Raw genomic sequence first — 13477 nt, 5'->3', positions numbered from 1 at the left:
ACGTTTTTCTGGCGGGTATACAGTGCTAAGTGTTTGCCGGCCCTTTCACCGTTTTCGTATAACTCCTTCTGGTGTACTTTAAATGTTTCAGCAGCTTTTTGGCTAAGCCCTGAGTTAAGTTCAGATTTTAACACTAAAAGTTTATACATAGCATTTTTCCCGTCAGTTCCTTGTGATATTTGTATAATGTGATCTTCCTCTGCCCTTGCCAGCTCCTGAACTTTCTGGCTATATTCATTATTCCTTTGTTTGCGTGCCCTAGCTTGAAAGCTCATTGTCTCACCTCTTAGTGCGGCTTTGAAACAATCCCACACAACATTCCTTGAAGCACTATACCGGTTAATATCAAAAAATTCTTGGGTCCATCTAACAATGTGATTAATGTAGGCTTTATTGACGAGGAGTTTGCGGTCAAACGTCCAGGTCTGGTGCGTTCTAGTTGTAGTTGAAATACTAATTGTGAGAATTAATGCATTATGGTCGGATATGATTTTTGGAAGTTTGATAATCGTGGCTTGCAAGGCTAGGTCAGATGATAAAAACATGTAATCTATCCGAAAGTGTTTATGATGAGGGCAGGAAAAATATGTATATCCAGGATCTGGGTGATTCTTGGTATTCCATATATCAACCAGGCCCAGGCTGTCCATAAGACTGCCAATCACCCTAAAAACTTGTGGCTTACGTCCAGTATATTTTAAGTGTGGGTGTTTATTACTTGAACCTGAGATACTTCCTGTGACTGGGGTGAATGAGAATGTGGAAATAGGCATCCTTCAGATCTAGGGTTGCTAGGAAATCTCCCTGACTGAGCAGTGGCAGAACTTGCTGTAAAGTGAGCATGTGAAAGTGTTCTGATAGGATGTATTGGTTTAGGGGTCTGAGGTCTAGAATGGGCCTGAGAGACCCGTCTTTTTTTGGCATTAAGAAGTACAGTGAATACACCCCTGTACCCTGTTGTTCTAAAGGCACGAGTTCCATGGCCCCTTTTTGCAGCATGGAGATGACTTCTTGCTGCAATAAGTGCATGTGCTCTGCGGACATAGGACGGTGCCTTGGGGGTATGTTGGGTGGAGTGGAGGTTAATTACAGACAATAGCCGTGATGTATAAGTTGTCTCACCCACCTGTCCGTGGTAATGCTTTCCCAGACTGGCAGGAACTGCTGAAGCCTTCCCCCGACCAGTGTGGTATGGTCGGGGGGCAGTGACAAGACGTCACTGTTTGTTAGTGGCGGAGGATCTGGCATTATTATTTCCATGTCCTCTGCCTTTGGTGCGGTTTCCACGGTATCCACCCCTATTGTTCTTGTTATAGGTGGACTGTGTGCCTCCCTTGGTGTATTGGGCTTGTTGCGACGCTTGACCTCTAGAAGCTCCCCTGTTACCGGAGCGACGAAAGGAACTGCCCCATAACCCTTGAGACTGCAGAACTCCCATGGATTTTGCAGTTTCGGTGTCTTTTTTAATCTTTTCTAGAGTGGTGTCTACCTCAGGACCAAACAGGAAGTCAAGGTTAACTGGCTGATTAAGTAGAGTAGTTTGGATTTCCGACTTGAAACCAGAGATGCGGAGCCAGGCATGCCGTCTGAGCATTACGCTAGTGTTTATGGCCCTAGCCGCTGTGTCAGCTGCATCCAACGCACACTTAATGGACGCGTTGGAGATCAACTTCCCTTCCTGTATAAGCATTTCTGCTCCCTCCTTATAAGCATCGGGCAGGTGTTGCAGTAGCTGCTCTAACGTGTCTTAGTGGGCCCTGTCATATCTTGCTAACAGGGCCTGTGTATTGGAGATCCTCCAAATATTAGCTGCTTGAGCTGCTACACGCTTCCCAGAAGCTTCTAAGATCTTGGATTCTTTATCCGGAGGAGGAGCATCACAAGTCCATATGGCTGTATGGGTTCAAAAAGTGTAGGAGAGGCAGTAGAGTCTCTCTTTTTCTTTAATGGTATCCTGTAAGACTTCATCGGAGTTTCAGGCCTGATTTTTCGTTTATGAACGGTGAGTCGACCTGATTCGGAGTCGATGTATAATTTCGTCTGTTCGTCGTAGGACGTAGGACGGTGGCGTCCGAGTCTGAGTGGGTGCAGCCACAGTCGGTGACTTGGATGAGTCGGTGGCCTTTGGGAGTTGGACAGTTTTAGGCCGGGCCATGGGGGGCAGGCCATATTTTATCGTCGCCGTAAGCATCGGTGATGGACCTACTTGCTTTGAAGACTTCGTCTTCGATCCGACCGACTCAGACAGGTCCGTGTGCTTGTGGCTCTTTGTCGACTCGAGCCGTTGCTGCGCAGCAGGTACGCTCGTGTGCTTCGACGAGGTCTGTTCCTGCTGGACTCGCTCCGTGGAGGTCGCTCCCACACGCTCCCTGCCTCAGCCCCATCTCTGCCTGCACCCCTCCTCCAGCTAAATTGGATTGCCTGCCTCGGCGACATCGCCTGCAATCTCAGAGCGCTGCAACGCGGACATAGCGCCTGGTATCGTTATCTGCCTTCGCATTTTAGCCAAGTTGCCTGTATTAATATTTAATTAATTGCCCTGCACTGCTGTGTAATTCCAGCGTTTTGAAAAGCATTTTCTGTCTTTGTGCCCCAGTTTCGCTTCCTGCCATTTGGTTGTTTGTTGTCTCGTGGCCCTTGTCTCCTCCCCGCTCCCGCCTCCCAGCTGACCCGCCCACCCACTGGTAGAGGAAGCTCTCTCCTCCTACTTTCAACTTGTGACCTGCTGGACTCGCTCCGTGGAGGTCGCTCCCACACGCTCCCTGCCTCAGCCCCTTCTCTGCCTGCACCCCATCTCCAGCTAAATTGGATTGCCTGCCTCGGCGACATCGCCTGCAATCTCAGAGCGCTGCAACGCGGACATAGCGCCTGGTATCGTTATCTGCCTTCGCATTTTAGCCAAGTTGCCTGTATTAATATTTAATTAATTGCGCTGCACTGCTGTGTAATTCCAGCGTTTTGAAAAGCATTTTCTGTCTTTGTGCCCCAGTTTCGCTTCCTGCCATTTGGTTGTTTGTTGTCTCGTGGCCCTTGTCTCCTCCCCGCTCCCGCCTCCCAGCTGACCCGCCACGCTCCGCCCCCCTCCACTCTACATTTAGACAGATGGACCTACGCGCAGCGGTCGCGCCGAAGGTGCGCCAAAGGTAAGCCCGTCTACGCCCGTCCGCGCCTGGACCGCGCCCAGCGCCAGACCCCCTGGTTCCCGTACCACCCACCCCTCCCGCATCACACACGACGCCTCCACCCTCTTAGCACTAAACCCCGGCCGACTCCCCAAGTGCGCACAAGCCGCACCTGGACACACCCATGGACCCTTCGCTTGCAACTCCTGCAAGTTTGACGGCACCAAGACCAACTCCACATCCACAAACACCAAACAGAGATCTGACACCAACCACCTAAAATGCATCCTGCTCAACACCCGCTCTGTCCACAAACACGCCATCGACCTTTGGAATCTACTAGACACCATTTCTCCGGACGTCGCCTTCCTAACAGAAACTTGGATGAACGCCTCCTCAGCTCCAGACATCACCATAGCCATCCCGGAAAACTACAAGATCATCCGAAAGGACCGCGCCAAGCAAACAGGAGGAGGCATCGCCATCGTCCATAAAAATTCCATCCGCATCTCAACCAGCTCAGACGTCAACCTCGCTAGTGCCGAACACCTTCACTTCCAGATCCACACTGACCCCAAGACCACACTCAGAGGCACACTCCTCTACAGACCACCTGGACCCCGTGCACAATTCTGTGAAGACATCACTGACTTCATCACCCCTCACGCCCTCCCCTCCGAGGACTACATTCTTCTGGGAGACCTCAATTTTCACCTGGAAAAGAACAACGACAGCAACACCACCACTCTTCTGGACAATCTCGCCAACCTAGGACTCAAACAACTAGTAACCACCCCCACCAACTGCGCAGGACACACACTCGACCCTATCTTCACCTCCAGCAAGCACATCTCCTTCAGTTTCACCACAGCACTCCATTGGACGGACCACAGCTGCGTTCACTTCACCTACAAAAAGACCACAATCCACAACAACCCTCAACCCACTCTGCGAAGAAACTGGAACAAAATCACCATCGATCAGATCTCCACATCGCTTCTTCAAAACCCCCCAGCCTATTCGTCGAACCCTAACCAAGCAGCCATCAACCTCACACAATGGCTAACTCACAGCGCCGACAACCTAGCACCCTTGAAAATACGTCAAATCAAACTAGGCAGCAAAAACGCCCCCTGGTTCAACGATGAGCTTAAGAAATCCAAGTAACTCTGTCGCTCCCTCGAGACCCAAACACCAGCACCAGGGACGCCTTCAAAAACGCCACCCGCATACACCACCAACTAATCCGGACAGCCAAGAAAGCTGCATTCAAAGACAGACTAGACAACAACACCCACAACAGCAAGGAATTATTCAACATCGTCAAAGAGTTTTCCAACCCCACTGCTAACTCCAACGACATCACTCCCTCTCAAACCCTTTGCGACTCCTTAGCTTCGTTCTTCCACGACAAAATCGCAGACATCCACAACAGCTTCAACAACCAACCCGAAGACCAACCAACCCACCCAACCCTCTGCCGAACCTTCACCCCCCTTGAACATCCTTAATGACTGGAACCCAATCTCCACTGAGGACACCATCCGCCTGATGAACTCCATCCACTCAGGATCCCCCACAGACCCATACCCTCACCACATCTTCAACAAAGCAGACTCCATCATAGCACCACATCTCCGAGACGTCATCAACTGCTCCCTCAACTCCGCCACCTTCCCGGAAAGCTGGAAACACGCCAAACTCAGCGCCCTTCTAAAAAAAAAACACAGCTGACCCCACCGAACTCAAAAACTACCGCCCCATCTCGCTCCTTCCATTCCCGGCCAAAGTCATCGAGAAAGCAATCAACAACCAGCTCGCCACCTTCCTCGAAACAAACAATTCCCTCGACTCCTCACAGTCCGGCTTCCGAGCCAAACACAGCACTGAGACCGCACTCATCGCAGCAACAGACGACATTCGAACTCTACTGGACAATGGAGACACAGTCGCCCTCATCCTCCTTGACCTCTCCGCAGCATTCGACACAGTCTGTCATAATACCCTGTTACACCGCCTTAGAAACATCGGAATCCAAGGAAAAGCTCTGGAATGGATCACCTCGTTCCTTGCCGGAAGGACTCAGAGTCCGCCTCCCACCGTTCAAATCAGAGGCCTCTGAACTCATCTGTGGCGTGCCACAAGGATCCTCACTCAGCCCCACCCTCTTCAACGTATACATGAGCCCCCTTGCGACCATCGCACGCCAACACAACCTCAACATCATCTCCTACGCTGACGACACTCAACTGATCCTCTCACTCACCAAGGACCCTAACACCGCCAAAACCAACCTACATCAAGGAATGAAAGAAGTAGCAGAATGGATGAAGCTCAGCCGTCTGAAACTGAATTCAGACAAAACAGAAGTCCTTATCTTAGGTACCTCCCCCTCCGCATGGGACGACTCTTGGTGGCCAGCGGCCCTTGGAAAAGCACCCATCCCGACAAACCACGCACGGAACCTGGGCGTCATCCTGGACTCCTCACTCTCGATGACCAGACAAGTCAACGCCGTTTCATCATCTTGCTTCAACATTCTTCGCATGCTCAAAATAACATTTCGCTGGATCCCCACCGAAACTAGAAAAACAGTCACCCACGCACTGGTTACAAGCCGCCTGGACTACGGAAACACCCTATACGCCGGTACCACCGCAAAACTTCAGAAAAAACTCCAACGCATCCAGAACGCATCAGCCAGACTCATACTAGACATCCCGCGTAAAGATCACATTTCTAATCACCTGAAAGACCTCCATTGGCTCCCTGTCAATAAGAGGATAACATTCCGCCTCCTCACCCACGCACACAAAGCACTTTACGAACTTGGACCCGAATGCCTCAACACGCGAGTTTCCTTCTACACCCCCTCCCGCCAGCTACGCTCTTCCAACCAAGCCCTTGCTGCTGTTCCACGCATCAACAAAACCACCATGGGAGGAAGATCCTTCTCCTACTTGGCGGCTAAAACCTGGAATTCACTCCCCATTCACCTCCGCCTCACTCAAAACCACCTAGCATTCAGAAAGCAACTTAAAACCTGGATATTCGACGAGTAATTCCCCTCCCTCCTCAAGCGCCTTGAGACCCTCTGGGTATGTAGCGCGCTATACAAATTACTTGACTTGACTTGACTTGACTTGACTTGGTCCGAGCTTGGATTTCGGCTCGAAGGCCTTGACTAACTGCGGCTTCTGAATCTTTGGATCGATGGCTTTTTGTGCCTTGAGTCCCTTGGAAGAGTCGCCATCTTTGGAGCCGGACGTCAACGTCGACGTGAGCGTGACGTGTTTAACTGTAGACACGGGCTTCGTCGTTCCGATCTTCGGGTCGACGCCCCCTGTCGAGCACACGTTTCGACTTGGTAGGTTCTGAAGTCGTCGAGCCAATGGTAGTTTTCACCACTTTCAGTTTCGATTTAGTGTCTATATGTTTCGCTTTCGGTTGCTCCACTGATTGTGGCCGTTCGACCGATGGCTCATTAGAAATGTTCTTAGTCGGGCCTCGAAGCGGGACTATAGAACGTGGATGAAGATCTTGGCTAAGGCCTTCCGGCGATGCCTCGACCTGAGCCGTGGAAGAGTCTGTATGGGGCCTGCTACTGCGGTTGGGCCTAGCTCCTCGCTTGAGTCATCGTCGACGGCTCCGAGAGGTTGTGCGTCGTCTCCTACCTCGACGATGTCTTCATCATGGACGTAGAGTTCTTCCTCGTCCTCATTGTAGTGAGAGTCTTGCTCCGATGCAGGATCCGAGTGCTGAGCAGGATCATCCTCTTGTACCCCCTCCTCGCCGTCACCCCCGAAGATGTTTTCTGGATCGGGTGCCGACTCCCGCGCCGACTGTCGTGCAGCGCGCGGAAGACGAAGAGTTTTCTTCGATCTGAATTTTGAACAGGCCATGCAGCTGGCCTCGTCGTGGTCCGGTGAGAGACATTTATTCCACACCGGGTGCACATCGATGTGAGGGTATTTCGAGTTGCAAACGGGGCAGCGCTTAAACGGACTCTGTTCCATCGCCGATCGTGCCTTTGGTGTCGAAAGGCAATCTGTCTTCGACATCGTGATCCAAGAACTGGAAACAAGTATAAAGCACCGAACGAAAGACAATACCGACGCCCTGAAGGCCTTTTGGCCTTGAGAAAGAGTATTTATAGATAGTCCGAACTTGAGTTAAGAAAGTACATCCGAACCCAATGGCGGAAAAAAACCAATCTGAGCATGGAGAGGATGCCCATGCGCACTGTAGTCCAGGGGAGGAGCCACCTATCTCGTGATACTTCGAAGACTCTTCCAGGACAACAATGTGCAATCATCCGGACCCAACACTAGGCGGCGATCTATGCATAGATATAAATTCAGCAGCCCACATGCCTAGAACATATAGTTCCCAGATGGTGCATGAAATCAAATGGCGTGGAAATGAACTAGGCCAGACTGGCTTGCAATTGTTGAAGAACACAGACTGTCAGCTGATAGTGGCACAATGACAGCTGCAGAGTGAAGATTTTGGGTAAACAGACCTTGATATATGGATAACTGATATCTTTTGGTTTCTTAGAAGTGCTGCCACCACTGTCGCGCATTTTTGAGAATTTCTTGGACACCGATTTTAGATCACCAGACAGGACCCTGCACCGGTTCTGATCTTTTTCTTTAAAAAATCTCAGGAACTTCTAGACTTTCAAGAAAGTAGAATGTGAATACAGGCATCCCGAAAATCAATGGTAAACATTACTGTCTCCTCGATGCAACAGAGGGTAAATTTGGTTCAAAGCTAGAATCCACAATTTTTCTTCCTTTATCCATTTGTTTTCAGTTTTCAACAATAGGAATACATTCCTCTTCCTTTTTGGGAAGCTAGGACCCTCTCCATGAGGATGTTGACATACCCAGTGTTGGAGGCAATGGGACGAATTATTTGGAGAAATCGCCAGCAGCTGTAACTTGAAAGCAAAATCCAGTAATCATTTGTCTTTTTTTGATGTTTCGCCATTTTATAACAGGAATGCAGATGGCGACTCCACTCCTCCCTCACCCACCTGAGAGGTAGCTGCGGAGGTTGTTTTGAACTCTTTTTCTCTTGTGACGCTAACTTTGTGGATCTGGCCACCTCTGCTGTTGTTGGAATTGTTAGTAGGACCAATCAGGGATTTGTACAGTCAGCTGAAAGTGATGCCTTTCATGCGACCTGTACTGGTACTTTGTATATTCTTTTTCCAGGCCCATTATTCTGAGAGTTTCTTCTGCCTTCACAGGCAGCATTCTTTCTGCAGCGTAGCTAAGCAAGTTGTTTCTTGAGCAATCAGGTTAAGGATGCGCTGTAAGATGAAACCAGAAGATCTTATTTTATAGCCAAGACTAACCAAATCGGTAGTCTGCAGCTACAGAGATCCATTTGTTTTACCATCATACCCTCATTAAAAATTTCTTGAAAATCGTCTCATCTTTTTTTGATTAAGTTACCTGCAAGATGTTGCAGAGAATCCCAAAAGAAGCAATCATATCCGCTCTTCTGAAACAGAGGGTTGCGCTTTTCGCATTCATAGAGGTTACTGATCAGCCACAGTGTTTGTCCATTCTGAATCCTGAGTGTGATCTATTAGTCAGGTAGAACTGTGTGGAGAGTAGCAGTGGTGTGATATATCTTGGCTGCTGATATCACAAAATCTAGTTGTGGGCCTGTGTTTAGAAAAAAGGAGATGTACGATGGTGCTTTAGATACATTTTGTTAACATGATGGACCAGCTTTGACTGTAGCACCAGTCAAGAAAGCCTGCAAAGATTATTTAATCAGGCGGGACCAAAAGTAACAGGGGCCTGACAGAGCTTCGTAGGCGATGTATGGCAAAAATAACAGAAGTCAAGGATGGCGGTGTTGGTATAGGAACAGGCAGATTTGCGGCACCCTTTGCAAGATATGAGAGGTGGTGGTGAATCAGGAGTGTTGCCAAGATTTTGTAGACGGTGAAGATGAAGTGGTTTTTGACATGTAGGAGTACAAAGTGTGTGATCTCAACTCATAATGGCAAGAGGAGAGTGGTATCTCTTTTTTTAAGTGAGGACCCTTCCTGGAATGCAGGAGTACATCTTGATGGGGAAGGTGGATGTCTTAAGATAGGCGTGTGCCTTGGTGCAGCAACCCCAGAGTACAGATGTAGTGGCATGGTTGGAAACTGAACAGCTTGCACAGTTGAGGCACTGACGTTGCTTGTGGAGGAAGTGTAGCGGATGGAGACACCTGGTAGAAATAGTGAGGGAAAGAAATTGATAACATTAGTGCAATCAACTTCTTGGTGAATCTTAAAACTGAATTCTGAGAGGAGATCCCCAAGGGGATCAAAGTAGAGGTTGAAGATGGCAGGAGAATAATGCGAGTATTATTGTGTTTCAATGGACCTCAATGAGAATAAGGTCTAAAAATGCAAAGCTTAGCACTCCAAGATTTTTGCTACAGAAGCCAAAAATAGAGCTAACGTAACTGCCACTGAGAGGGCACAATGTTACTGGAAGTCAATGCTGCCTTAAAAGGGCAGTGGCAGTTTTTACTTAAAAAATAGTCTGCCTTTCTTCCTGAGTGGTCCCCCTTTTGTAATGTTACCTTTAAAAATGTCTGTGAATGGTTTTTTTTAATGACCACTACTTGAATTACAGTGACTTTTCCCTTTAAAAGGTGCTTTTTAAAGAAAAATAAAATGTGGGCAATGAAGGCTGGAGATACATTTTCAAACTGGCTTTTCTAAGGAAACTATTTTACACATTTATATTTATATGTTAAATGTGCTCGAAGATCCAGCACATGGGGAGGACCATTCAGTGCTTATGACTTTATTAAAGATCTTCCTGGAGGAGAAGCTACATTTGCCACTGTGTGGAAGTACTCACCTGTACATTAGCAGCATGAGTCCCAACCCGCTGCAACCTAGAAGTCATAGTTGCACATACAGTGGGACACTGTGAGGAAAACGGTGATGCCAACATGCCGGGATGTCATGCTATCCTTAAAGTCAACAAAAGGATATCGGGAAAAGCCAGTCACAAATGATGTCTCACCAGGATTTGGGCTCTCCGAAATGTAGATAGTTGATGCTGTACAGATCCATGTCCTCGGTGTGCCAAGCAAAGGAGGTCTTCCACATGCCGAAGTACAGGTATGGGGTGTTCACACCTTCAATGGTTATGCCTTTCTCGCTCTCCACAACATCCAGAATGGTGTTCAGGTGACCAATATTCCATTCATGGACATGCTGGAAAACAAACAGACGTTTAGATTTAAAGAGGAGTCTGGGATGAAAGGCCATTCATACAGTGTGTGCCACAGCATCGAGATAAGCTCAAATAAAAAGGCAAAGATAAATGTAATTCAAGTTAAGGACATGGGTGAGATTCTTCTCTGGCAGGAATAAACCATTTTCTACCACTACCCACTCGGGCTTTACCCCGTCTCACAACCCCCCACCTCCATTTCCAGTCTGCAGCCAAGCACAAAACATTGAGGCACTCCTGAAGCAGAACTTATGCTGCCATATGCAGACCGAGATCAGCATAGTCTTACATTTATATGGGCTTACATTTTTATATATATACACAGAACAGGCCGCAAAAGTGGAAAGCCCTGTACTAGACTGAAGCGCAGCTTATAGGGGAACAATGGACAGTGCACAGTTAAGTAAAGTGAATTTTCCAGCAAATATAGAAGGTTGCATCCTGATTATTCTTGGAGAAATTACAGCCAATGCTGTAATTTCTCCAAGAATATGTTAGCAACTTCACAGCATAGAGGGAGACGAAAGTGAAAGTGAAGTGAAAACAGAAAACTGAAGGAAAAAAACCTGTACCTGCTCCCTTATTTCCTTGCAAAAATGTTCAACTGACTTTCTTCTAATAGTTGAACTACCTTGATATATTTCATACTCCCAAACAGACAAAGGAGAAAAAACGTATTTAGTCTCCGTTTGAACAGTGTGTTCTCTTCTTACTAAAAATGCATGCCACTTACTTCTCTTGCCTATGCAGAAGAAAATGCAAACAAATCTGCTTTTTAGAACTTTCCTATAAACACAATAAAAAAGAAGAAAAAAAACGCTACTGTTAAAGAAGTTGCTCTTTTGCATTCTTGAATGTGGATGAATAATATGTAAAGGAAGGCTGTGTCCAAGGCACTGAGGCAGTACCGAAGCCACTCCCCATGATGCCCACATGGTGAGGAACTGATGGGCCTCAAACCAATGGCTCCCAACTGGGGCGAGCACTCAAGTATCCCATTACCAGACAACCTCTGTTCTCTCTGGATTGTGAATGGTCGATGCACTAGAAGAGACAATGTTGCTCGTTACACAAGGCCAACCCTTTTAACTACCATTAGCTCTGCAATTGCAATGCACTGTTCCTTACACCTTCTTAACCTTTATACTGATCCATTTATCTTGCCACTGTTTTACAGCAGCACCTTTGTTCACCTACAAGTGGCCAGGGTGAACTGGCTTCACAGACTGAGTTTGAACCCCTTGTGTTCACTGGTCTGAAGTTGTAATCCATACATAACTATGGCTATTATTTGATGTCATTCCATGGCCACTGAGATGGAACCTCATAGGATTCATTACTTTTGTAGACTCTCTCAGCTAAAGATTGTTTAACTTGTATATGTAGTTTGCCATAATGAATAGCTTCACTATTAAAAACCAGTCCACCTGAAAGTGTTCTGTCTATGTGGAAGAGTTTTGGAATCCGGTGCATCCAGAAAGAATACGATCTACTGTGAACTCCAGAACACGCAGTTCTTCCTTATTGTCTGCATTTAACTGGGTCCGAATTTACTTTTTATAGGTTTATTTGTCTGAACCTGAAATCTAATTTCTTTTTAATCAAATCCATCAAACTATTTATGTCTTCATGAAGATCTTAAACACAACAATTGATGGACAGAATGCAGGACAAGTTCATACATTCACCCCAGTACAGAGATCTGGGCCTAAATCCATCATTTTTGCTCCCCATGCCATTCCAGTTTGGACCCAGCCATATGCAAATCAGTCTTGACCCTGCGCCCAATGGGAACAGTCCAGTCCGAACTGCCAGGCCAGGTCCTCCCTTGACTGGAAACAAGCCTCCTTGGACCGGTTTCGGGCTTTCAGCCCTCATCAGCCAGGATAGCTTGACTCCAGTGGCATGAAGAGCACGGGACCCACGTCTGGGCATACCAATCCCACTCGGGGTGACAGATGCAAAAAGAACAATAGATGGACAAGGGTCCCTTGCTCACTGTGCCACTGGATTCAAGCTGGTCTGGCTCAAGAAGGGTGAAATACCCTGAAACCAGTCCCAGGATGCTTGTTTCCGGTCCAGGGAGGTCCTGGCATGGCAGTTCGGTCTGGACTGATCCCATGGGGCACAGGGTCAAGACTGATTTGCATATGACTGGGTCCAAACTGGGGTGGCGATGTGGGAAAAAGAACAATGGATTTATCCCAGATCTTTTGACTGGGGGAGAATGTTTGCATTGGCAGCATTCTATCCATCATTTGTTTGCTGTAACACTTTTTGCCCTAAGTGGGATGGGTATGTCCAGACGTGGGTCCCTTGCTCACTGTGCCACTGTATTCAAGCTAGCCTGGCTAAAAAAGGGTGACATACCATGAAACCGGTCCCAGGATGCTTGTTTCCGGTCCAGGGAGGACCTGGCCAGGCAGTTCAATCTGGACTGTTCCCATAGGGCACAGGATCAAGACTAATTTGCATATGGCTGGGTCCAAACTGGGGTGGCGTAGCGGGCAAAAGAATGATGGATTTAACCCAGATATTTTGACTGGGGGAGAATGTTTGCATTTTCAACATTCTGTCCATCATTTGTTTGCTGTAACACTTTTCGCCCTAAGTGGGATGGGTATGCTCTGACGTGAGTTCCTTGCTCACTGTGAGACTGGATTAAAGCTAGCCTGGTAAAAAAGCGTGATATACCCTGAAACCGGTCCCAGGATTCTTGTTTCTGGTCCAGGGAGGATCTGGCCTGGCAGTTCGGCCTGGACTGTTCCCATGGGGCAAAAGGTCAAGACTGATATGCATATGCCTGGGTCCAAAATGGGGTGGCGTAGTGGCAAAAGAACGATGGATTTAACCCAGATCTTTTGACTGGGGAAGAATGTTTGCACTGTCAGCATTCCGTCCATCATTTGTTTGCTGTTACAGTCATAAAGATCTCATCCACAGCTTGATGTGGCAATGACAAAGAAAAGTTGATGTGCACTCCTAGCAAACCCATGAATAGACCTGATCTCAAGTACATGCTGTGAACGTTTGCATTTATGACCTCTACATCTTCAGTTAAGAGGGACAGCGAAATTCCTACTTTCCGAA

General features: G+C 47.7%; 1 protein-coding gene across 2 annotated transcripts in view; it reads right to left on the bottom strand.

Moving 5' to 3' along the window:
- Positions 1-13477, bottom strand: part of KDM4A (lysine demethylase 4A) — a 458146-nt gene that overhangs the window by 318225 nt on the left and 126444 nt on the right. For both annotated transcript variants that reach the window (XM_078660668.1, XM_078660737.1), the window contains exon 5: positions 10175-10368. In XM_078660668.1, coding sequence (XP_078516794.1) covers positions 10175-10368 — 194 coding nt within the window. The remainder of the gene's footprint in view (positions 1-10174; positions 10369-13477) is intronic.

Source organism: Lissotriton helveticus, chromosome 1_1 (assembly GCF_964261635.1).
Source record: "Lissotriton helveticus chromosome 1_1, aLisHel1.1, whole genome shotgun sequence".
In the NCBI taxonomy this organism is placed as follows: Eukaryota; Metazoa; Chordata; class Amphibia; order Caudata; family Salamandridae; genus Lissotriton; species Lissotriton helveticus.
This window is presented reverse-complemented; position numbering and strand designations above follow the sequence as displayed.